A 26,057-nucleotide genomic window follows, 5' to 3' on the forward strand; every position below is an offset into this window, starting at 1 on the left:
TGAGTACTGTTTAACAAACCTTTTATTTCAGTATCTCTTGTATAAGTAACAAAGAGTTGGGTTTGGCCACAAGACACTTGAAAAAATATTCTTTGGCTACAATTGTATAATGTTAAGCTTCCCAAAATGCTTTGTTTACACTTGGAACTGAAGGAAAAGAAAAACCTCCCAGCATCACGTAGCAATATGGCTACGCATCAGCCTATATAATTAGAGAACGCTCCCACTTTTATCAGTCACTATCAGTATTCTCATGATAGCAGCAGCTGCTAGGTGTCTGCAATGTGTGTTCAACCATACTTAAATGAATTATTTTGCAAACAACTAAATACAAAGGAAACCAGGAATCTTGCACATGGCAGAGATGGGAGGCTGTGACCCTGCAGTAAGATTCCTGTAGTCCTTCCTATTAACCATGCTGTGCGCTGGCAGTCCCAACAGCACCAGGAAGGCTGCAGGGTCCCCACCCCAAGCATAAAAGAAGCAGCAGTCCCGTGCACCATTGCGTTTGATTGATGGCATGAATAAATGGAATATTAGCAGCCATCTATACACAGGGTAGTGAAGTAATCCTGGCTCCTGTTCATTGAACCTGTCTTTGGTTGAAAGCTAGAAAATACACAACCATGTCCAACTTTAAATGCCTTTGATCAATACAAAAGTTGTAAAAGAACACTGTATATCACTTCTCTTTGAAAAAAACAAAACCGCAAATTTGTGCAACATAAGCATGGTAGTGGTAGAACAGCATGAGGCTCACTCCATCCTCAAGTTTTTGCTTGCATTACAAGTTTGGAGAAAAGCAGCAGCAGGATAAGTCTCTTCAAAGCAGTGAGTGACTCACGCTGTACTTTACTTTCTCTAAACCTCAGCACAGATGAGAAAACTGCCCCTCTGCATGTGCCAGAGGATGGGGCAATTGATGACCACAAATAATGACTAGGCTTGTAAGTCAAACCATGACTTGTGAGATACTAGCTTATCTTCTATTGATAATTTGTTCTAAACAGTTTGGATGCCCAGCAAAATTCCAATACTGCCAAGCAGCAGTTAGCTACTGCTGACTTTTAAAGAGCTGTGTACTGATCACACCTAAATGAGTGCTTGATTGAAGGAGGCACCAATCATGCAATCTCTCCCTCCCTCCCCCGGCACTTAAGATAGAGAAATATCTGTGTGCTAGGAGTGCCAACTCTTCCCCCCAACATGCTCATCATTCATGTGAGGGCTTGGAAAGGCATCGGGGTCTCTGGATCCACTTATCTTTTAAATCCACTACAGCATTTGGTATCCCAGGCAGGAACTTCACATATTTACACAGGAAAGATTTGTCCTTTGGGTAGAGCATCCTTGCAATGTGCAAGGAACAGGACAAGAAAGATCAAGTGGAGTAGCATCAAAATGTGAGCCCCAGCCAGGGCTACAAAAACTTCACCAAATTCAGAGACCCTTATCCATGGCTCAGTGTGGAAGATGAACAAAGCGAGGCCAACGGGCAACATCAAGCTGCCAATGGCCAAAAGGATGCAGGCCAGTTTGAATCCATCTCTGTCGTTCAAGCACAGGGCTTGCAAAACTGTAGTGGCAACAAAGAGACACAAGACTGGTGTAGAATACACACAGATCCTTGACAACACCAGCGCAACACTGTTGATGCCCACCTTCTCCAAGTTCTTGAAGCATTCAAGTTTCTCTGCTTCCTGGTCCCACCAGCAGAAGTTGTAGAAGCCAATTTTTTTGGTGGAAGAGTCCACAATATTCCCAGCTTTCCAGATGAGGGCATAAAGCAGCAGAGCTACATAGCCAATTGCCAAGAGGAGATTATTCAGGTAGAAAAGGCATGGGCTGAACCTTTGCTTCTGCAGACCAGTGCTGGGCTTAGCATTGTCTTTCGAGCATTTCGGTTGTATTTTCATCTTGGCCACCTGGTAGGAGAAAAATCATGTTTCAGTTTCAAGGGGTCAAATCCCTGCTTAGCCTAGCCCCAAAGCCCATTTGGTGATATTGGGCCAGTCATACTCTCAGCCCGAGAGGATAAACAGTAGGGAAAGGTTGAAAGAGACCATGTATGCCACTCAGAGCTTTTTTAGAAGTTAAAATGTGTGGCTGGTTAGTAGATATGTATAGGGACAGTCTGGATTGACAGGTGTATGAAGGTTGGCTAGTTGGCTAGACTCTGTAAAAACCATAGGAGTAGGAAAAACAGGGAGCGGCTTTATAGTCACATCCTCCGAGCCAGTTCACCCCCCAACAAAAGAGGTGAGTCAAGGGGGTGGGCAACCCGGAAAATTTGGGCAATCCCATCCACCACTGACCCAAATGTGTTTTTAAGTATACACAATTTTGGCTTTGCATGCTATCCCTACAATCATCTGTATTTGATAACTCAGGATGCAACATCAAGAGAGGTTCTGTGCACAGCTTATCTTTAAAGTGCTCAGCAGCAACTGGAGGGGTGGTTGTTGTTGTATGATGGGAACATCAGCTGGTGATTTAGCTTTCAAACAGCTACAAAAAGGCCACTACTGCAAGGTGTTCTCTGTCATTAACACTGGGAGTGGTGGGGAGAGACGTGCAACATTCAAATGTTGTTCCTGTTGCCACTAATGACATGGGCATCATTGAATAGGAATGCAAAAAAAATTGCAGCCATATTCCACTGCTTGTGCGCCATCAAATGGCCTTTTCCCAGCACTAAGATTAATGTGGTTTAAATGGGAAGGGCAAGTTGAGCAGTGTGGGTGCAAAATCCTGCAAGAAGTACCACCACCTTGAACTATGTGTGGTTCCTACGCAACCAAAGGGTAAAGAATGTGGGAACAACTCTTTAACTGCAAAGTTATTCATGGGGATTGATGCAGAAGGATGCTTTTACTTTCAGTTGCAACACATATAAGTGACATTTGGTACGTAAGGTACCGGAGTAATTTAGGAGTGCTGTGACTAAGAAAAGGATTATGAAATTGAACTCATTGGCCTCGTTTGCATGCAAGGCTCTCTTGGAATTTTGAGAACGTGTCATGGATATCAGTAACAGGGCAGCTGCTGTGGGGGCATGACACATCACAAAACGCCTGTTGTGGGAGCATGACTTACTACAAACTGGCCATGACATCTAAAAGAATGTAAAAAGACAGGACCAGAAAATGGTACAGATATGTCCCATCTATCAATGGGAAACAGACACCTATATCAGCCACCACAGTGAAAAGCTTATTTGTATCTCCTCTGTTCAGAACAGAAGGGGTGGTTGGTGTCCAATCCTGTCACCCAGGGAAAATGGGGCCATGTTTAAAATAGGGCCATGTTTAAAGAGGAACTGCTGGAAATAGTGGTGCCTGCGAATGCAATGCTGATGAACCATCTGTGAAGCAATGGTTTAATTGAGTTGCCCTGCAGATGACTGAACAAACCATGGCTTGTTTCTTCAAAGGTTGGCTTATTTTTAGCTGCTTTGCCTTGTGCCTTTAAAGCTTGGTGCACACCTGGTATAGGGTAGCCAAACAACCCATGGTTAAAGCAAGGTGCTGGCTTCCCACGCAACGCCGAGTCATAGCTAATGTTTAATACACCATAGTTTAATACACCATAGACCTGCCTCCAGGTCTGGTCCTGACCGGAAGGATACAGTAATCAGCAAGGGAAACCCACATGACCTGAAAGTGTTGCTGTGCAATGCCAGGTCAATGATGAATAAAACCACTGCCATCCACGACCTGATTGTGGATGGAGGATTTGACCTGGCATGTGTGACAGAGACCTGGTTGGATGAAGCAGATGGGCCTGTCCTTGCCGCTGCTTGCCCACCAGGTTTCTCTTACGTACAGCAACCCAGGTCATTTGGGTGGGGAGGGGGGGTTGCAGTGATTTTTAGGAAGTCATTAAGTCTGCACCAGGCGTCCTATTGGGAAGACCCAGTTTTCTGAGTGCATGTTCTGGAAGTTGGGCAATAGGGGCAGTACAGGATTCCTACTGGTGTACCGACTTCCCCACTGCACCAAGGATTCCCTGCCCGAGCTGCTTCAGGTCGTGGTGGATATGCTCCTGGAGACACCTAGCTTGGTTGTCCTGGGGGATTTTAACATCCATGCCGACACAACCTTACAAGGGGCTGCTCGGGACTTCGTGGAAAGCATGGCCTCCATGGGGCTGTCCCTGAATAAGTTTGGCCCAACTCATAGCCGTGGACATGCCTTAGACTTGGTGTTCACCTCTATGGATGTTGGTGATCTGACACTAACTAAAAGCGAAACAAAAGAAGTGCCATGGTCAGATCACTTCCTAGTGCAACTGGACTTCTCCGCAACCCTTCCCCTCTGCAGGGAGGTGGGACCGATTCGGATGGTCCGCCCCCACCACTTAATGGATCCAATTGGCTTCCAGAGAGTGGTAGGGGATGCTTTATCCCAAGTTGATGGCCTTTCAGCTGATTCCCTGGTGGCCCGCTGGAATGTGGAGTTAACCAGGGCTATTGACTGTCTGGCTCCGAAGCGCCCTCTCCGATTGCATGGAGCCTGGACAGCCCCGTGGTTTTCCCCGGAGCTGAGGGTGATGAAACAATCGTTGAGACGGCAAGAACGCCGGTGGCGGAAAACTCATTCTGAATCAGACCGGACACGGGCTAGAGCTCAACGTCGAGCCTACCAAGTGGCAATGGCGACGGCGAAGAGGGCCTCCTTCACCGCCTCCATTGCATCTGCAGAAAACAGCAGCAGGAGACTTTTTCAGGTGGTTCGCAATCTATCGGAACCACCTGTACCACCGGGGCCTGGTAGGGACCCCAAGATCTCCTGCAATGCTTTTGCAACATTTTTTGCAGATAAAATTGCTCAGATTCAGAAGGAGGTAGACTCTACCGTGGGAGCAGGGCCAGGGCGGGAGAGTGCTAGAGTTCTGTCTGGTCCTGTTACATGGGATCAATTCCAATCTGTTACCTCCGAGGATGTGGACAGGCTGCTTGGACAAGTGAAACCGACCACCTGTCTCCTTGATCCTTGCCCATCCTGGCTGATAAAAGCGAGCCGGGAAGGGCTGGGCGATGGGCTCTGCAGGGTGGTGAATGCTTCCCTCTGTGAGGGAGCTTTCCCAGACCCGCTGAAAGAGGTGGTCATTAAACCGCTTCTTAAAAAAACATCTTTAGACTCGGCCAATTTGGCCAACTATCGCCCAGTCTCAAATCTGCTATTCTTGGGCAAGGTGATTGAGCGGGTGGTTGCTGAACAACTCCAAGCACGCCTGGAGGAAATGGACCATTTGGATCCCTTCCAATCGGGATTCAGGCCTCACCATGGGACTGAAACTGCCTTGGTCGCGCTGGTTGATGATCTCCGGCGGGCTAGGGACAAAGGTGAGAGCTGTTTCCTAGTTCTGCTGGATCTCTCAGCGGCCTTTGACACCATCGACCATAACATCCTTCTGGACCGTCTAGAGGGGCTGGGAGCTGGGGACACTGTCATACAGTGGTTCCACTCCTTCCTCCTGGGCCGTGTCCAGAAAGTGGTGGTGGGGGATGAGTGTTCAGACCCCTGGGCTCTCACTTGTGGGGTGCCTCAGGGTTCTGTCCTCTCCCCCATGCTTTTTAATATCTATATGCAGCCACTGGGAGAGATCATCAGGGGGTTTGGACTGGGTGTTCATCAGTATGCAGATGACACCCAGCTCTACCTCTCCTTTAAATCAGAACCGGTGAAGGTCCTGTGTGAGTGCCTGGAGGCGGTTGGAGGATGGATGGCGGCTAACAGATTGAGGTTGAATCCTGACAAGACAGAAGTACTGTTTTTGGGGGACAGGGAGCGGGTTGGTGTGGGGGATTCCCTGGTCTTGAATGGGGTAACTGTGCCCCTGAAGGACCAGGTGCGCAGCCTGGGAGTCATTTTGGACTCACAGCTGTCCATGGAGGCGCAGGTTAACTCTGTGTCCAGGGCAGCTGTCTACCAGCTCCACCTGGTACGCAGGTTAAGACCCTACCTGCCCGCGAACTGTCTCGCCAGAGTGGTGCATGCTCTTGTTATCTCACGCTTGGACTACTGCAATGCGCTCTATGTGGGGCTACCTTTGAAGGTGACCCGGAAACTGCAACTAATCCAGAATGCGGCAGCTAGACTGGTGACTGGGAGTGGCCGCTGGGACCACATAACACCGGTTCTGAGAGATCTGCATTGGCTCCCAGTATGTTTCCGAGCACGATTCAAAGTGTTAGTGCTGACCTTTAAAGCCCTAAACGGCCTCGGTCCTGTATACCTGAAGGAGCGTCTCCACCCCCATCGTTCAGCCCGGACACTGAGATCCAGCGCCGAGGGCCTTCTGGCGGTTCCCTCACTGCGAGAAGTGAGGCTACAGGGAACCAGACAGAGGGCCTTCTCGGTAGTGGCACCTGCCCTGTGGGACGCCCTGCCATAAGATGTCAAAGAGATAAATAATTACCTGACATTCAGAAGACATCTTAAGGCAGCGCTGTTCAGGGAAGTTTTTAATATGTAACGCTGTACTGTTTTTAACACTGATTGGGAGCCGCCCAGAGTGGCTGGGGAAACTCAGCCAGATGGACGGGGTATAAATAATAAATAATAATAATAATAATAATAATAATAATAATAATAATAATAATAATTATTATTATTATTATTATTATTATAGTTTTAACAAACCATGGCTTAGCGTTATACAAATCAGGGCAATGTGTACTTGTCTCTTACTACCTATGCTTCTTTGGCAACATCCTTTCTAAGGTTTCACTCCAGGCTAACGTTATCTGGCTGAAATTTTGAAAACCGACACACATAAGGCTTCACTTTGGAAGAAAATCAAGAGTAACTATTGTCCTATTGCTCCAGATATTTTTCCTCAGGTACTCATTTATGCTGGGTGAAGAAGTCATAATCTCTTATTACTTAGAACTGTCACAGAGCACAATTTTTCGCTTTGGGCCAACTGAACAGGATAAAATTGACAAAGCTTTTGAAGATCATGATTTAGTTTTTTAGTAAATTGTCTTATCACTTGATAAGGCTCCTTTGTCTGTTACTGTTGTACAAGCCAATTTGGTACCCCAAATACAAAAGCTAAAATGTGGATTTTAAATGATACCCTATCCTGTGGTATGAGTACCATTTTATGTTATGCTGTGGTAAAATATACATTATATATCTGGAAATTTGATACCCTTCAGGTCTCTGTCCTCTGCTTGCTGATAGAGGCAGCACTGGTTGCAACTTCTACACAATTGACAGGATACTAAGTTCTGGCAGCTATATTCTAGTAAAGTTTTACTCATACTAGTTGTCAATGTGATGCTACCAGATGCTTACTCCCACCCCCACTACTAAAATGGAGAGTACTTTACACAGACCATCTAATCTATACATTACAACATCAAACTGTGCAAGACCATGCAAGGCTGGAAAAATCACTAGATAAAGACTGAAGTGGAGGAGGAAACAAGAGGATGACTAATACTCACCTTTTATAAAAGACGCAACTAGTTCTAACCAGTACACAGCAACCAGCAGATCAAGGCCTCCTCAATGCCTGGAATGCATCATTGTGCCACCTATGGAAAATGAGATTTCACCATGTCATCATCTGCTCAAAGTGTGAGTTGGCCACAACATTTAATGATGCTACTACTGCTGCGCTGGCAGCCAGAATGATGCCATTATGGCAAGGGAAATTTCAAATAACACCCCTCCTGTAGGCATATACAAGTGTGACAGGAAAGAAGCATATTTTAATTGACACAGTAAAATAAGGGCAGGATCCAGGCAATACAAAGCAATTTGAGGTTTCACTGGTTTCCATGGGCGATATTTAATGTGCTTCACATTTCCACTGAAATAAATGGGACTTAAGAGATTCCCAATTGGCTGGATTGCATGATTGGAACTGAGCTAGAAGGATGGATGCACCCTCCCAAGTTCCTCCTAATACCTAAGGGAAAACTCCATGTTCAGAGGCAGTAAATATTTGATGTTCAGATTCTGGGAGGGTAAGATGCCCAACGTGGGCTGGCCACTGTTGGAAACAGGATACTTAATTAAACCAAACATTTAATCTGATTTAGCAAGGCTCTTCTTGTGCATATACACTTTTTTGTTTTGTTTTTTGGGGAGGGAGCAAACTCATCAGTCTTAGCCAGTACGAACACACACTTGTGCTATATACTAACTAGTAGCTTTTTAGATGTCTGTATGATTCCTGCCAAAGAATTATTTGATTTTTGGCTATCATCCAAATGCCCTTTAATGCCACCACCTTGTTGCAGAGGAAATTAGGAAATTTTCACATACTGCGTCATTACTACTTAGAAGTTACTCATTTCCATTTTCAACTCCTTTCCCACAAGTTAACTTGCTTTCTTCCTTATCAGCTAGAAAAATGAGTGAGCAATAATTGCTTCCCTTTCCTTTGCAGAAGCCAAACAGATGCCAGTTAAGCCTGGATGTATACAAAAATATGTTTTTATTTTGGTTGGTACTTAAGATTAAGACATTATGTGGCTCACTTTTCCTTTGGATTCTGTGCTTAAAGCTGGAATGTGTTTTTTGTCCCCAACTCGCTAGTTTCTTTGTAATTGCTGAACTATAAGGTTTTAAAAAAATGACAGCAGAGTTCTAGAGCTTGAAGGGATCCCAAGGGTCATCTAGTCCAATCCCCTGCAACGCAGGAATCTCAACTAAATTATACAAGATTTAAAAAGCAAGATCTGCAGAAATCTCTGTAGGCAAGAGCACCTTTGATTTACACTATAGTATTTAGAATTTTCAATTCCCTAGGATACCCTGACATCAGAAAGGACAGCAGATAGAGAAGATGGAGGGGAGCAGATGCAAAAGAGGACTTTTACCTACATTGGCACTAGCAGAGTTAATTATTTTAAGGTGATTCATTAAGTTAAGGTGATTCATTAAGTTACAAAACAGAACATGATTTAAACACTAATATCAAACAAACATCTTATGTTAACAAACACAGAAACAATACCTAACAATACAAAACATCCAAATGGCAAGAACAATACCCCTCCAGGCAGGAGGCAGGTGAAAGCAAGTGTTGAAATTCTGAGTATCTGAACTGTTTTCTACAGGGCAACAGCAATCATCCTTCAGGGAGCACAAACAGTCTTAAAGTAAGACGGAAACAGTAATTTCCAACGCCTGTACTGTACTGTAGACTCCGTTTTTGTCCAATTGGCTAGATGCTTTCCCACCTAAATGTCAATCATTACTACCACTTCGCTTACGAGCTAAAAACAGGAAAGATAGAATCATAGAATCATAGAATCATAGAGTTGGAAGAGACCACAAGGGCCATCGAGTCCAACCCCCTGCCAAACAGGAAACACCATCAAGCACTCCTGACATATGGTTGTCAAGCCTCTGCTTAAAGACCTCCAAAGTAGGAGACTCCACCACACTCCTTGGCAGCAAATTCCACTGTAAACAAACCAGACTTTGCCCAATAGGTATCTCCAGCTCTACAAAGGCTATAATAAACCATTTTTGAGCACTGAAATCTCGGCGTTCTGCCATTAGGGGTGGGAGGACTGCCCCCCCCCCTTGCGGACGCCAGTGGGCTGGACGAGACCAAGCCCCTAGGGAGACTGCGTGCATTTTTCCCAAAGACGGAGAGAGGGAGGAGAAATAAACAGAAATAACGAGGAGATCGCGCGGCCAAGGGGCTTTGAAGACGAGAGCCGCCTGCAGGAGCAACCAACACCTAAAATAGTTGATGTTTACTCACTTCGCAAGCTTTCAGATTCACCGACGCACTTCGAGAGAGGCTGGATATTCAGCAAAAGCGAAAGCAAAATAAGAAGAATCGGGCTGGCTTGCACCAAGAAGGAGGTGCGAGGGAAAAGCTTAGAAGGAAAAGTTGGGGGGGGGGGGCAGGGAAAATTAACAGGAGAGCAAGCAAGAGAGATAAGCAGGAAGGAGAACAATAGTGCGCCCGGGGCGGGGAAGAAGGAAGTTTTGTCGAGAAGACAAAACAACAAGTGGGCGGGAGGCAAGTGGCTTAAGGGTCTAGAGGGGGGGGGGAATGGGAGGAGGCAGAAGCAGGATACCTGCAGCAACGGGAGTGGGCCTAAGACAGACACACAAACGCCCCTTTAAAAATAACTTCCAGGATCTGTTCGGGAAGAGAACAGGAAAAACGAGACTCGGGGAAAGGAGCTTCAAGCCAGCCTGATGGGTCTTTTTCGGGCGGGGGGGGGGGGAGAAGAGGTGAGCCAAGGCCAGGTGCAGAAAGAGGATTTCCAAACTGACCTCCGGGAGGCGCTGCTCTCTGACCCGCCTCAAAAATGAGGCGCCCCATCACGAAGCGGCCAAATGCCTCCCCCAAACTCGGCCTCCATCCCTCCTTTTCACCTCGGGGGGAGCAATTCGTGCCGGATATGGCCCGACCCCCAAGTATATGGGAGTGGGTGCGCCATGCCTCTCCCAACCCTCGTCGCTCTTCAGGCCTTCCAGACGTGCCACGGGAGTAAGCCTAAAGCGGGTTGGGTTGAACGCCAAGCGTGTTTCAGAAGTAGCGTTGTCACGCGCTGCCAGAAAATAGCCAGACACGCTGGAAGCCAGCCCCCCCCCCCGAAAACTGTCTTTGCTGTCTTTTTATTATTTCCAACGCTTGGAAAAACCTGCGTTGGAGAAAAGCGAGACCATCACTAAGCGAAAAGCGACAGCAAATCCACTCGCTGCTTCTCTTCCTCCAGAGTTGCGGGGAAACCTGCGCAAAGTGATTTAGCACCGAGTTGCCCAAAGTCGGAACGACGAGCAAACTGGTTGCCGTGAAATACTGGAGTGAATCTCCGCGTCCCTAACCCCAAATTATTCCTTTAAAAGTTCTCTATCCGTTATAAAAAGAAAAGCGCAAGCAAGTTGGGTGCAAATAGGAAGAATCTTTACATACTTGCTTGCGGAGCTCGGCGGTGGCGGGACGCGCTGCCCTCCGGCGCAGAAGTCGATCTAAGGCGCTTGTTTACTTGCTCGTTTGGGAAAGCAGAGCCATCCGTCACGTGCCGCACTCTCAGCAGATTTCTCTTTCGTTTTCGGTCTGGTTGGCCTTTTTGCGGATGGCGAGCGTTTACTGTCGCCCTCCAAGCTGCATTGATCTATTTTTTGTGTTGACTCGACGTTTCACCTAGTGCTTGCTTCTCTACCTCCCTGCTGATCTCATCAGGTGTGACCAATGGGCTTCATTTTAAGTTGATCAGGGATGCAAAACAAAACTCCCCGCAGGGGGGTAAGGCTTCTTTTCTTTTCTTTTTAACGCAGCTGCACAACAGGCGGCGATAAGGGGTGATTTCCCCCCCCCCTGGAAATGGGTGTGTTTATCATGCGGTTTCTTAAATGCAACAAGAGCCTTTCCAGGAAACAAAACGGAAAACTTTCTGTAGAGATACACCATAACATGGGCGTAGCCAGGATTTTTGTTGGGAGGGGAGGCTTTTGTTAGCGGGGACAGAACCTCGTATGCACCGTGATAGAAAAGGGATGTACAGTAGTAGTGCGTCCAAGTGCATGCGCAGAAATAGCATGCAAGTGCAAACTCTGACATTGTCCCAGGGCTTTTATCCCCGGGCTGCTTGTTGTAGGGCACTTGAAGCTGCCTCTGCAAGGCAGGCATAAAGTTACTTAGCAGCTGAGTATTGCTCAACCATAATATGGCCTGGTGATGTGGGTTGTTGCTAGGGTCATAATTTGGCCACTATCACATGGAAACATTATGCTGGTGCTCTGAAATTTATCCCAGTAATTCCAACTCTTTGGGTGGTAACTAATTTATAATCAATACGGATTTATATGTGTTTAAAAAACCCCACAAGTACTCATCACATTGCACCTTCTTGTCATTTCATGTTGCACGCTGCTGGGTGTGGGATCTCAGTGCAATTCCTCATAATGGTATCATGAGTTGGCTCTTTTGAATTCATTGGTTTCATCAATGCAAATTTCAAATAGTTTATTGTACCAATCTAAAAAGAACAATCAACAGGTGTACCCAGGTTTATTTGCTGAGATCTGCAATATGAGGACTGCAACAAGGTGCTAAAATGCAGAGAGTGGGGGAATATCCTGTAAGAAGACTGGACCAGCACAGCTAACCACAGCATTGCCGTGCCCTGTAGCACTATGAAGCCCCTTACAGTGCAGCACCAGCCTGTCCAATGTGCACAGGTAAACGGTTTTTCAAAGCTTCTGTGCCTTTTGTTAAATTGTGCAGCTTTAGCCTGTTAGTCTGGGGATTGTGATGAATTCTCTTAAGATGGCTGGATGGCATCTGTACGCCACCTTCTTGCAACTCCTGCAGCCACGCTGGTGCCCAACTGCTTTCCTTTGGACCACATCAGCGATGCTGAGTGGACTCTTGTCATCTAGGTAGCCGAGGACCTCCATACACACCCTGGGGAGGTCACGTCATTGCTGAAAAGAGGTTTGCCTTCACCCCCAGGGGCTCACTCCATTGCCTCTCAAGACAGATGGATACCAACAAGTGGGAGATATTCCTTCAGTTTTGTAAAGGCTAAATGTGGCCTGTGGATTCAGATTGGATCCATGGCACTGAGGGAAGGTAGTTTTCATCCTTTACCCATGTCATTTCCCCAATCCATACCACAGCTGGGGGTGGGATTCAGTATAAGTCTTGCATTATCCACCCCTCCCCCATTTTTAAGAGCAGCAAAATAGAACTATAAAACAAAATGAGAGGGAAATAATTAAAGTTTTATCTTCCTTTTCCCTCTGGAACAGAAAGTAAGGGTATACTCACATCACCAATTACTTATTCAGTGCTCTCCCACTAATTTTTGAAGCTGCATTCACAATTTAAGACACAATGCAAATTGATCCTGTAGTTTCTTAACAAATACTGTCAAGAAACTGCTGTTTGATGTGTTTCCCCCCTCAAACCAGCTTCAAACTGATTAGAAAACGGAGTGCGGAGTAAACAGTAATGTAACCCTACCCTAGCTGCCTTAGTGCAGGTGCAGATGAACACACAGACACAGATGGCTTAATGAACAGGAGTTCCAGGGGGGTTGCAGGGGTGGGGAAACCAAAAAAGGTCCTGCGTGTCAGGTGATGACATCTCCCCTGTCTGATGTGAACAACTTTGTGTGAATGTAGCTTGCTGCATTTCAAGCAACTAATGGGAACGTTACCCTATGTATCAAAGTTAAAGGTACCCACCAGCAACCAATAAAATGGCTGAACCTACAAGAAGGAAACTTTTAATTAACATTTCTGGAACCTTTGCTAAAAGGGACTTACTTGTGAGTAGACACTATAAGCAGATCTTGGCCATTAGGAAAACACAGTGCTTGATTGGGACCTCCAATTTAATACCATTCTGACTAACTGTAGAAAAGCAATTCCTTCCTGCGGATCATTTGTTATTTCTCTTTTTAGATTTAAGACAAGATTGGATGATGATCCTCACTATGATTTTTTAATTTGTCTAATAGGTTTTAGTACTGAGAAACACTACCCCAATCCCTCCTTTTTCAGTTAATCATTTTTTAAAAAACAGCATCAGTTTTAAAGCAAGTGAAATTCAAAAGTAAAATGACTAGACTTCCCTGTAAAATTTGTCAGCAATAAACATAATAAACATAAACGAGTTCATATTTTGGTTTCATTTTTATCTGTCACAGAAGCCTCATGGGTGATGTTCCAGCATATTTTTGTATCCTGTATTCCAAGCCTGTGCATGGCACAAGTGCTGTACAATGAAGGTCCTTTTTTTTTTGCATTTCCCCAGCACCACATCCAAGAAACTGAAGCAATAATTTCTGAAGATATCATTGCAGGTTGCCCATCCGGATGGAGCCTTTGCAGTGGTATGCATTGGCTTGTTAGCTGCCTGAAAAGAAATGGCACCTGTTTCTAAGCGTGAAAGGAAATTCTCTCAGTTGTCGCTGAAAGGTCTTGCATTGAAGGCCTGTGATTTAGGCACTCACTTTTACGTCTCTTTGAAAAAAACTTGCTCTCACTTTGGCACAGTAACTTTTTCACTGCCATTTTTGGCCCAGTGTGCAGTAGAGATGTAGAAGTGGATGCTTCATCATCCTCACAGCGTTTCAGTAAAAGTGTCTTGTGGGTCCCTTTTGTATTCATTAGTGTAGCCAAGCGAGGTCTGCACAGATAAACAAAGGAAATTGGTCTCAGTGTCCCTCTCATAAGGACAAATCCACTAAATTATCATCCCAACCAGGCAGCCTCCATTTATTGTTCACATTTTACTTCATTAACCAGCTTCTTCTCAAAGAACTATTTAGAAGGCACTCGGTTTCCAAGCACCAGTAAATCAGAATGGGAATCCTCAGGATGTTGCTGCTAAGATCTGTGGTTACTTTTTGCCTGGACTACTGTAATCTTGAGAGAAAAGGTATGTGACATGCTTTGAACACTCTAAAGTCACATATAAAGACTAATATGAACCTTCATCTTCCTGGCATGGTCTCCTGTTATTCCTACCTTGCTTTAGTCAATCCAGAATGTGGGGTCCTACTGGGCTAATATAATCTTTATAAAACCTAATCTAAATGTACCGTCACCAAAGTGTTTCTTGAACCACCATTGCCTTGCCTTTTCTGTGCCTTCTTGTAAGGTAACCCACCACTGCCTATATTTAAATACTCATTTATAAAGCCCCAGTGTTGCCAGAAGGTGGGGTAAAGGGGGAACACCTGTACTAGGCCCAATTTCTGGAGTTTTGGAATACATTGTCAGCAATATGCTGAGGACACACAGCTCTGCCACTCCTTTACATCTGCAGGTGTGGAGTGGATGTCCTGGACCAATGTCTTGCCTTGGTTATGTACTGGATAGATGGGAAGTGACATGCTCTTGATGGGGTTACATTACCCTAGAAGGAGCTGGCATGTAACCTGGGGAAACTTCTGGATTCATTGCCATCACTTGAAACTCAGGTGTCCTCTGTAGTGCAGAGCACCTTCTATCAGCTGGTGGCCCAGCTATGCCCATATCTGGATAGGAATAACCTAACTTCTGTTGTCTAGGTACTGGTAACCTCTAGGAGTGAGATTACTGCAATGTGTTATATGTGGGGGTGCCTTTGAAGATGATTCAGAAACTTCAGCTAGTGCAGAATTCAGCAGCCAGGCTGCTCACTGGGGCAAGGTAACCTTTAATGCCTTATGTAACACAGGACTCCCAATACCTCAAGGAATGTCTCTCCCTGTATGAGTCTCCCAGAGACTGTGGTCACCATCTGAGGTCCTTCTTTGTGTGCCCCTCCATGGAAGATCAGGAGACGGGCAATACAAGAACAGGCCTTTTTGATGGTGGCTCCCCATTTGTGAAACGGGGGCTCGTCTGGCACTGTCATTACATACCTTCAGATGCCAGGTAGAAACATTCCTTTTTAACCGGCATTTGGCTCTTAACTATCTGTTGCTTTTTAGAGTGGGTGGGATATTTTAATGTATTCTTTCTCTTTGGTTTTAATGTATATATGTGGGTTGTTGTCTTTGGGTTTTTTTTGTCATTTTGTAAGTCACTTTGAGTTGCCATGGCAAAGAAATATGACTAATATATGTAACAACAACAACCACTCAGAGTTAGTTTGAAGAAAACTTGTGTGGTTTTTTAAAAAATAAAAGAAAAAAATTATGATCTAGGTTTGCACAATACTGCAACTGATATTATGGTTTGTTTGTGCCATGAACAGCACCCTCAGGGTGGGAAAAGCTACATTTGCAGGGAGGCATAGAAGGCACATTCATGATTAAGCCATGGTTTAAAACAAACTATGTCTAAGTGTGATGTATGAACAAGCCCACTGACCATCTGTATCAAGGGGCTTCTTAAGCATTGGAACAGAAAATTCAAACTCTTATTTGCTTTGACTTGATTTCATAGAATAGTCATGTGTGCTATTGGGAGACTGAAATAACTCCACCCAGAGAGTATGGGGTCCCACTGAGCGGCAACATGAATTCTAGGGACATATTGGCATGGAAGAGTTTATGCTCTCTTGGTACATTGGTTTTCCCCCAGTGTGTAGAAGATGCCTGTGAATGACGAAGGGTAGCAATTGTGGAAGCAGCATGGGCAGTGGAGGTTACACTGTTTCAGGTGCAATATTGGCATCAGGTTCTTCCTTCGCATAGCCTTCTGTCTTCAGGGAGCACAAGCTACGATACAGTTAATGCTAAAGCATCTTTTCAGAGCAGACACACTGAATGTTGCATGAAACAGGCAGTCTTGTTCACTTACCGGGGCCGACCTAAGGACAACTTAGGTTGCTGTTCATTCTTCTGGTATTTTTCAGTGACTTGCCTATACTTTCCTTCTGACACCAAAGGTAAGGAGAGTTGTAGAATATCTTGTGTATGAGAGGGCTCACTGAGTCTAAAACTTCCTTCATGATTTCCTCCATTGTTTCTGTCAACTTTAACATTGCTTGCTGGTGATTTCTCCTTTATTTTCCTTTCTTTGTCATCTAAATTGTGTTTCAGGTTGTCAAGAAGATCTGGGATCAAAAACAGACAAAAAACTCCTGTAAATTATTACTTGTTCCAAAGATCAATTTGAGTTGCAACTCTCAGGGCTTAGCCCCAACATTCATTAATAGATTAGAGGAGATACAGAAATAAACACAGCAGAGTAGAACAGAGGACCATTATGGGAATTTTGATGACATGCTGCACCATCCATACTAGTGTACAGTGCTACCTCGGGTTACAGATGCTTCAGGTTACAGACGCTTCAGGTTACAGACTCCACTAAGCCAGAAATAGTATCTCGGGTTAAGAACTTTGCTTCAGGATGAGAACAGAAATCATGCTCTGGTGGCACAGAGGCAGTGGGAGGCCCTATTAGCTAAAGTGGTACCTCAGGTTAAGAACAGTTTCAGGTTAAGAACGGACCTCCAGAATGAATTAAGTTCTTAACCCGAGATACCACTGTACTTGAGTCTTTTGCTAATAATTTCAGTGATGAAGGCGGGAAAGAAACCTTTCGCTTGTAAAGATGTCTTCTCTCTGCAACTAGTGGCTCTTCCAGGTCGACACTTCTCTAATCGCCAAGTTGTAGCTTTGTTGTGTAAAGAATTAAAATGCGTTTCTTGAGCCAGGGCCATGTTTTGTACTTCTTTTTCTCCTAACTCCAATGTGACACAACCCCTTTCAGTTTTATTTTCTCCAGTTGCCTGGATAACCAGAGAGCTGAAACAGAATAAAATAAAATAAATACATCAAATGAAGTAGCAATTGCAGTATAAAATCCAAGATGATATATAAATGCTTGTTTAATACAGAATTGCTATACAATTTAACATTCACAAATAAAAATAAAACACAGTGTCTTAGTTTAAGCTTTAGTTTGTCATTTTAAGACACAGCACACTGGTGACAGGATTCAAGGCACAGTCCATCCCAAGATAAGCATCTCAAAATGCCATTGCGTTCAACATAAGAGTTCAGTACTCTTCTAATTAGGGATAGACAGATTAACCTAAACCTGTTCTTTTGGCACTCAGTCATCTTAAATCCATTCCACACTGTTTTGTGCAATTTTTTTTTGAAAGAATGCACAAAAAGCATTTAAATTGACCATTTTATTATTAGGCTGTCTGTCAAAATGCTTTTTATTATGCTTTTATTATGTTTTTATCATTGATGTTCTGTAATCTTTTTAAAAGGTTGTACATCACCCTGGGATATTTTGATAAAGGGTGGTACAGTAGTACCTCGGTTTTTTAATGTAATCTGTTCCGGAAGATGGTTCGAGTTCTGAAACGTTTGAAAACTCAACAGCCAACAGCTAGGCTTCAGGATCTTGCACTCAGCGGAAGCCATGTGGCATGTTTGACTTCAGAGGCGTGTTCAAAAACTGAAGCATTTACAGTGGTGCCTCGCAAGACGAAATTAATCTGTTCCGCGAGTCTCTTCGTCTAGCGGTTTTTTCGTCTTGCGAAGCAACCCTATTAGCGGCTTAGCAGATTAGCGCTATTAGCGGTTTAGCGGCTATTAGCGGTTTAGCGGCTGTTAAAGGCTTAGCGGATTAGCGGCTAAAAGGCTATTAGCGGCTTAGCGGCTTAGAAAAAGGGGGGGAGCGGAAAAAAATCGGAACAGTTGCAAGACGTTTTCGTCTTGCAAAGCAAGCCCATAGGGAAAATCATCTTGCGAAGCAGCTCAAAAACGAAAAACCCTTTCGTCTAGCGGGTTTTCCGTCTTGCGAGGCATTCGTCTTGCGGGGCACCACTGTACTTCCAGGTTTACGGCATTCGAAAACCAAAATGTTCGTCAACAGAGATGTTAGAAAACCAAGGTACCACTGTATATAATTTTTCATCATCATCATCATCATCCAATAAAAGCATTAAGCACATTAATAAGAGCTGGTTGGCCCATCTGAATAATACAGTTTTTTAGAAATCTGAAAACAAGAAGGATGTTACACTCTTTCCAAACCTAAATCGTAAAGATATAAAGAATATGACTGAGAAATCCACATGGAAGATTGCTGATAACAAATAACAAGTTTTCCTACCTGGGATGACACTCCACATGTATGAGAGAGGCTGTAAGTAGAAAAGAAAAATAATATGCTACTGAAAATGTTTCAGGAAATGCTTCCTTTATATGAAATAACCTTTCCCCCTCTGTAAAGTTTCCTTACGCCCAGCAAATCATTCAGATCAGATCCCAGTGGCACAGGGCCAACAGGGTGGTGTGAGGAGCCAAATGCGCAGCACCTCCCCCCAAAATGTGCCATGGGCTTTTATAGAAAGAACTGTAGTGCTACTACATGCAGTAAAAAAGGTAAAGGACCCCTGGACGGTTAAGTCCAGTCAAAGGTGACTATGGGGTTGCGGCACTCATCTCGCTTTCAGGCTGAGGGAGCCGACGTTTGTCCACAGACAGCTTTCTGGGTCATATGGCCAGCATGACTAAACCACTTCTGGCACAACGGAACACTGTGATGGAAGCCAAAGCACACGGAAACGCCATTTACCTTCCTGCCACAGCGGTACCAATTTATCTACTTGCACTGGCGTGCTTTCGAACTGCTAGGTTGGCAGGAGCAGGGACCGAGCAATGGGAGCTCACCCCGTTTAGGATTTGAACTGCCAACCTTCTGATCTGCAAGCCCAAAAGGCTCAGTGGTTTAGACCACAGTATATCCCCAAGTATTCAGTTGACTTACTTCTTCGTGGAATCTTTGCTTCTTTTCTCATATTTTCCACCCTAGGAAGTTTGCAACCCGAGAGTGCACCTTGGTGTCTTCTTGGTGTGTTGCACATCTGGTCAAGGATGGCAGGAGGCAGAAAAAGTCTCTGTGAGATGATGTGCTTCAAAGGTTGGGCTAGGTCCCAGCCAATATCTGTAGGAAACAAAGGCCGGAACCAGACACAGAGTATTATTTTAAAGGAAAGGACAAAATATAATTTTTTTGAGTTTATTCTTGCTTGCATGAATTTATGCTTCTGGTGTACATCTCCATTAGCTCATTCTCTATGCTCTAAAACTGTCTTCCAATGCTCTCTACCCTGAAAGCAAGCCCTATTGAACTTAGTGGAAACTGTGAGTGAACATGCATAGGATCAGGCTGTAAAATCTCTATTTTATGCAATACATGGCTTTCATTGTATTGCTTATAATTGCACATACAGTAGAACCTGTGTCTAGACACAAGATTATATGAATTAAAGATATGAGTAACTTACTTAATCCTTGTTCAGGAAAGTAATGACTGACGTACTGAACTGTGTATTTATTTCGTTCATCTGGCATAGAATCTGAAAGATGGCCACAACTGTCATGAACTGATCATAAAATGAATCTCAGAAAGAATACACATTTAACTTTTATAGAAAAGGGAGAAAGAGTTTTGTGACAACTTAAAAGGCCAAACAAAATATTACCGAAAGAGCTTTTGTGGACTAGAGTCAACTTAATTGGATACATGTCTTTAGATGTCCTTAAATGCATGCATGCATGCCTATTTACGGGCAAAGTACAAAAACAAGGCATTCCAAAGAATCCAAGGATGTGCAAATCTTCTGAAACATGGTACCTTCCCTTACCCCCCAAATGCTTTCTGTGTTTCTAATTTCATGCTAACGCATAGAATTGGAAGTTTAGGAAGTATCCAGTTAGAGTATTCTAAATATTTAGGGAATATAAAGCATGATCCACTTTCTAGAAAACTTTATCAAATGGGAGAAAATGCTTTTCATATAGTGTGAGAAGAGCTTCCCATAAAAAAATATGAGAAATGCAATGTTAGTTGCTATTAAATCCCAGTTCTTTTGCTGTAATTGTCCTTTGTAATTGTTCTGTACATTGGACTGGATAGGGAACAAAAAGCAGAGGCTGCTATCTGCATGCCACCATTCTATTGTCCAGTGTAGATGCAATGTTCTAGAAGCATGCCATGGCCTCACAGATACTCAGTGCATGAATTCCTCTTTCCCTTTCATGGATTGCTTTAACAGCATGACGCTGTATCTGCACTGATGATGACTATGACTAAAACAAATTAATTCTTTTCTTACAACTTTGTAAATACCTATATTAATTTTTCAAACGAAAAGGTTCACACGTTCATAGAACAGTTTTGCCCATGTTATCTCTTACCTGCTTGGGAATCAAACGACATTTCATGAAGTTTACCTTCTACAACTGAGTTAGTTTCTCTGAGGAGTTTATGAAGCCCTGCTAAGGCTTTTGACTGCAAGAGTAAAAGGAGGCAAATGCATTATTATTATTAAACTTCCCACCCGAAGTCTGAAATCAGTTTGTTGTAAAGAAGCACTGAACTGTAGAGTTATATCCAATGCAACGCTAATTAACTTGTTCTGTCAGCATAAGCTAGTGCTGTGGCACTTCCGTCCCTCTCCTCCCCCTGTGCTGAGGTTTCCCCCAATCCTCTGGAGCAGAATTGAGGATGATGCAGGACACACAAGATAGGGTGGGTGGGGAAGTTTTGTTATGCAAGCATATCCTTGCACCAAATGAACAAATTAGCCTTTACACCCCAAAAGTTCAGGCTCTGTGTGCTTGCGAGATTTTGGTGTATGCAATGTCTAAAGTAGTTCTTCAGCCTTTAAGGCTTATTTGATCATCCCTTGGATGTAATTACTTTTTTTTTTAATGTACCCTGCCTTTTTGCTTACTAAGAAAGCTTTCCTCTTCTTTAGAAACTATCACTGCAGCTAAAAAAACTGTATAATATTTGATTGCTAACCATTTTCTTGGCAAACTGTTAGCTGGAGTTTCAAAGCACAGGAGGAAATGTTCAAAATGGACGCCACGTAAACATCATAGCAGTGAAGTATGGGATAGTACCATTCTAGTGTAACCTCTGCTTAGTGTCTCTGGTGTAGTTTGGCTTTGGTCTGAGAAGCAAACAGCAGCACAGCATAGGAAAGGGAGGCAAGTGGAAACACCTGAGACTATGTCCTAACCTGAAATGTGTGCCTTCCTGCCTCTGTCCAAATGCCACAGATACCTGCTAGCTGTCCTGCTTGTGTTGTGACATGCTGACAACCCATGCAGTATTGCAATTGCAATATCAAAAAGGAAAGCAGCACCCTTTTAAGAAACAGAAGGGGGAGAGGAAAGAGTTCAGAGTATTTGTATAATCCACCTTTAAGGCGTATACACTGTGACACTGGCAGGATTGTGGTCAACTCTGGCTTACTGAATGGCTGGAGCTTACAGAAAAGACATTCCCCATATAGCCAACATTCCCTGACACAGTCAATGTTTCTAAGCAATATCCACATAGTATGTGTGGTCAGATAATTATGTGAAAACCCTATTGAATGCATTTGTTTTTATTTTTAGGCAGCCACCATTAATAAGTTAAAATCGTAACATTATACCATACAATCTTACTGAATAATATCATAGTCCGAGAGCAAAATTTACTCATGCATCTGTTTTGACTAAACCAGGGTTGCTAACTTTTGGCCTCCAGATGTTGCTGGACTACAACTCCCATCATCCCTCACTACTGGCCACACTGACTAGGATGAATGAAGGTGGAGTCCAACAATATACCAAGAGCCACAGGTTAGCCATCACTTTCCTAAAGTAGAGGTTTCCTAATAAAATAGCTCCAGCCCTTTCTAGATCACTGCTCTATAGATACAAGGAGTTGCTTTGCAGCATCAGGCTAATGATCTATCAAGGCTCCTAATATTAAGCACACAACTGGGAACAGCTCTTCAAAATATAAACTGAGCAAAGCAAATATTGCTGTAATGCAAATATGGAAATAAGGTTGAGAGAGCAAGCAAGCATTAGAAGGACTCTGCATGACAACTTGCTAGCCGCAATTTGCAACTGCAGAGTCAGTAATGGGTCATTCCATGCAACACCATTTCTGCTTACCTCAAAATGTCTCCTCCGTCTTCCTTTCAGACTGGCGTGGAAGGAGGTGTTGGTGCCGACCCAACCTCTGTATGGCAGCTTCCCATTTTCCTCCTTAGCGCATTCCCAAAAGTGCTCAGAGCATTCCTAGAAAGGCAGAAACATTTTGTCTGGGGACACTCCTGCAGTGATGCAGGCAAGCTTATAACAAAAACCTGTGTTATTTGTGCTAGTCACATAATAGTCTCATCAGCCATCTGGATGCATGAGATATTAATGTTGGCTGGTATTAATGCTGTGCTGTGTGTGGATTGCAGCAGTCAGGTACTCTGCATAAGTTCTCTCACCCCCTGAAACAGGGGTCACAGGAAAGGACCTTTCAAGTCTCTCAGCAGTAAATTAACAGCTTTGTTCACTTGTTCTTAAACATTTGCTGTTTTATGGAGCTTCTGTCCCCCTAGCAAGTTCTAGATTTGGGTTGTTGTGGAATATTTTTGTTCAATGAAAAGCTGTTCAAACCATATTAAACTAATCCATAGAGGGCTTAATAGGTACACATAGTGGGTTGACAGAGCAAGTTCTCTTAGTTTCTTTTCCTTCATGATCCCTGATATTTTCTGGTTTTACCTGAATCACTCACCATTTTGCTTTGGGTTTCTTTCTTTCCATGTAACCAATTTGAAATGAATAATTAGTGGATTCCAATCTAGGATTTATGAGTATTGTCTTTATTTTTTCCTGTATGTAATGTCTACCCTGGCTCTTAATTTTGAGCCACTAACCCCTGGAATGAGCAGATTCTTCCAAATTAGAATACTCTGAATCTGTAGGCATAATCTCATAAGAATTGCTTGTTTAAAGACACACGATCCTTTCTCTTTCTGCATATGGGAAGCTAAGGGCCACAGAACATGTTATGATAATCACAAAGGAAGAAAAGCATGCTCAAACTGCCTGTTGCGCTGCAACTAAAGGCTCTTCAGGGAACTGAGATATAATTATATCCCTTTCTTTTAAACTGGACCATACTTTAAAATACATTTCTGTAAAACAGAATACCTGCCTGCTAAAAGTTAAAGAAATAATTACTCAATGTATTTCATTGATTGTTCTGAAAAAAGCTACAAAGCTTTTTTTAATCACTTTTACTGAAAGTCTTAAAACAAAGGTAAAGGACCTTTGGTGTTAACAACTTCTAGGAATGAGCGGATTCTTCCAAATTAACATCTTCTAGGATATAAAAGAAACAGCAGGTGACCTTACAGTCTGCTGTTCAAACACTGTTGTGCAAAGTAAAAGGAACTATGATTCTTTTAATTAGAGTGGGTTCCACAATGCTGTTCTATTTCAGTAATTAAATAAATAAATAAATTGCAAAGCACACATATTATCTTAAGCGGTAATGTTACATTGTCAGATATCCCTTTAACAACAGGACACAGCATCCTTTTAGCTTTTCCTAATGTCAAAGTCAAACTCTGCTTTTGGTTGTCACTAACATAAAGCTATATGCATTTTCTGATTATCTGGAAAATTATTCTATTAATGGGCCAGCCAAACCTTTTTAGCATTGGGTGTTCTGGACAAAGGTTCTACAGTCCGCTTGGTAATTTCATATTTTTCCTTTCGTATGTTTTGCAGCTCCATTGGTTTCAGTTTCTGAAAAACCTGGGTCTGTGGAGAAAGAGAAACGTACTACTTACCAGCAGTGGCGTAGCGTGGGGGGTGCAGGGGGGGCCGGCCGCACCAGGCGCAATATCTGGGGTTAGGGCAAATCCACGGGTTAGGGGGCGCAAATCCACGGGTTAGGGGGCGCAAATCCACGGGTTAGGGAGCGCAAATTACTTGCCTTGCCCCGGGTGCTGACAACCCACGCTACGCCACTGCTTACCAGTCACTTCACTTACATGGGAATAACTAAAATAATAGCATGGCATGGGCGTAGCCAATGGGGGGCACAAAAATTATTGAAAAGCATTGAAAGTACTCAATTAACTGAGGTTCTGCCTTCCCCTAGCAGAAGCCTGCCCCCCCCCCAGTAAAGCTCAACAACTTTAGGGGACGATCTCTTCAAAAAAAGCTGAACAACTTTGGCAGATCCCCTAAAAAAAGCTAAACATAAAGCTCAACAACCTTGGCATGCTTCATGTATGACATACACAGGTTTATTCTAAATGTTCACAGCAATTTGTCCTTATTCAACTCTAGTTGTGTACAACAGCTAGTGGACCCAGATGGGTGTGTACATGCATCAAAAGCAATGAACAGTTCAATGGGCCCAGCTCAGAAACATGAAAGAGATGTGCAACTACATCCTTAATGATACTAATACACATTAGTATTTCCCTTGCTGATTTGGTGAATAACTGTATTTCATAGTTATTAGTAGTAACTGTAACATTACTGCAAAAAGCCTTTAAAAAAAGAAGTTTATACTTATCCCAAAGTATAAACTTTCACTTGTCTGAATAATTGAGGAAAAGAGCAATTATAAACAGCTACTAAAAATATCAAACATTTCAAATATATTCCTATGGGTATACCTTAGAATTCATATAAGCAGGAGATTTGACTGACTAATGTTTGCTGTCAGTTAACTAATGTGCTGTATACTGTATAATCCTATTCTGATCACAAAAGGACAACAGATCTTTCACAATACATATAAATCCTTACACTTTTTATAATTTGTTCATGGCTCTTGGAAATTCTGTGGGAAGATTCTTCTGATTTTCTGGTTTCACTCTAAACAGGAAGAAAGGGATTGCAGTATTTATAAGAGACACTTATACTTAAAAGGATGCAAAAGTAAACAAAATACTCTCATAATATTTCAGGAATTTTCAAGATGCACTTTCCTTCTATTTCCACAAAAGAAAGTACTGAAGACACCTTTTCTGAACTGCACCAGTCTGCTCAAATAAGTACTGGATCTTCCTAGTTCAGTATATAACTTTATTGTGATGGATCTAAGAAGTGAAGAATAAGGTCTGTTCATGGTCTTATGATGGATAGAATCCTGAAGGTCAAGTAACAATTCTTAGCTGACAAAGTCCTGGTTTATCTTCATGACATTGGTGCATTTGCCAGGCCAACAATATATTCTTAAACAATAAATTGCACAGTGTTTATTCTTCTGATTTCCTGTCAGTGTTATACATCATATAGAAATACTTAGGGTTGCTATATGTCTGGATTTTCCGAGATATGTCCTGTTTTTCAGGCTTAAAATGTCTGTCTGGGAGGATTTTTAAAATTAAGCAAAATGTCCAAGGTTTTTTGTTTGTTTGTTTGGATGGGCATGGTTCATCTAATGCATGGCTTTTCTGGCCTTTTCCAGCAGGGTTGGTCAGGGCGGAAAGAGGACTTGGCCAGCCAGGCCTCCCTCACACACACCCCCGGCCATTGGTGGGCAGTGCGGAGGCAGGAACTGGGTTTGTGAGGAGAGGGAGAGAGAGCGAGCAGCAGCAGTGAAGGAGGTGCATGAGGTGCCAGGTGCTGCCAATTCTCTCCCTGCTGGCTCTCCTCCTCTGACAGCTGCCTGGACGAGACCCAGAGGAGGGTGTTGAGCATATGGGTTGAGGAGAAGAGTTTGAGGAACGTCTGACTGCTTTGCTTGGGTTGTGATGCACAATAACAATAGCCTGTGGCCCCTTGTAGGTGGGCAGGGGGAGTGTTGGAGGTCACAAAGCATAAGGGCCACTGGCTGTACGGG

General features: G+C 43.5%; 2 protein-coding genes and 1 long non-coding RNA gene across 7 annotated transcripts in view; 1 reads left to right on the forward strand and 2 right to left on the reverse strand.

The window, feature by feature from the left end:
• Nucleotides 1–4: 4 nt before the first annotated feature.
• On the reverse strand, nucleotides 5–11,237 carry TMEM140 (transmembrane protein 140). Of its 2 annotated transcripts, none has more exons than XM_082240865.1 (3): nucleotides 10,906–11,237; nucleotides 7,460–7,549; nucleotides 5–1,925 (listed from the first exon to the last, which is right to left on the reverse strand). In XM_082240865.1, exon 3 carries the CDS (start codon nucleotides 1,914–1,916, stop codon nucleotides 1,314–1,316), a length of 603 nt encoding a protein of 200 aa, XP_082096991.1. In that variant the 5' UTR covers nucleotides 1,917–1,925; nucleotides 7,460–7,549; nucleotides 10,906–11,237; the 3' UTR covers nucleotides 5–1,313. The 2 variants fall into 2 exon arrangements, with proteins under 2 accessions (XP_082096991.1, XP_082096992.1); XM_082240866.1 differs by lacking the exon at nucleotides 10,906–11,237 and adding an exon at nucleotides 9,739–10,191.
• Nucleotides 1,932–7,274, forward strand: LOC309542220. Its single transcript, XR_014224148.1, has 2 exons — nucleotides 1,932–3,576; nucleotides 6,637–7,274. It is a non-coding gene; the product is annotated as an uncharacterized lncRNA (long non-coding RNA).
• Nucleotides 11,238–13,615: 2,378 nt separating the features above from the next.
• The window catches only part of AGBL3 (AGBL carboxypeptidase 3), a 33,852-nt gene continuing 21,410 nt past the window's right edge, over nucleotides 13,616–26,057 (reverse strand). For 3 of the 4 annotated variants that reach the window (XM_082240234.1, XM_082240236.1, XM_082240237.1), the window contains 10 exons: nucleotides 25,019–25,087; nucleotides 23,903–24,016; nucleotides 22,364–22,489; nucleotides 20,603–20,696; nucleotides 19,690–19,761; nucleotides 19,170–19,346; nucleotides 18,513–18,543; nucleotides 16,977–17,185; nucleotides 16,236–16,491; nucleotides 13,616–14,130 (listed from right to left, as the gene is read on the reverse strand). In XM_082240234.1, the coding sequence (XP_082096360.1) occupies nucleotides 13,881–14,130; nucleotides 16,236–16,491; nucleotides 16,977–17,185; nucleotides 18,513–18,543; nucleotides 19,170–19,346; nucleotides 19,690–19,761; nucleotides 20,603–20,696; nucleotides 22,364–22,489; nucleotides 23,903–24,016; nucleotides 25,019–25,087 (1,398 nt within the window). In that variant the 3' untranslated portion in view covers nucleotides 13,616–13,880. The remainder of the gene's footprint in view (nucleotides 14,131–16,235; nucleotides 16,492–16,976; nucleotides 17,186–18,512; nucleotides 18,544–19,169; nucleotides 19,347–19,689; nucleotides 19,762–20,602; nucleotides 20,697–22,363; nucleotides 22,490–23,902; nucleotides 24,017–25,018; nucleotides 25,088–26,057) is intronic. The other variant, XM_082240235.1, reaches the window with a different exon arrangement.

Source organism: Podarcis vaucheri (assembly GCF_965113315.1).
Source record: "Podarcis vaucheri genome assembly, chromosome: 10".
Lineage (NCBI taxonomy): Eukaryota > Metazoa > Chordata > Lepidosauria > Squamata > Lacertidae > Podarcis > Podarcis vaucheri.

Excerpts from the sequence above, each read along its gene's own strand:
- TMEM140 (XM_082240865.1), bottom strand. The coding sequence starts at position 1,916 with ATGAAAATACAACCGAAATGCTCGAAAGACAATGCTAAGCCCAGCACT.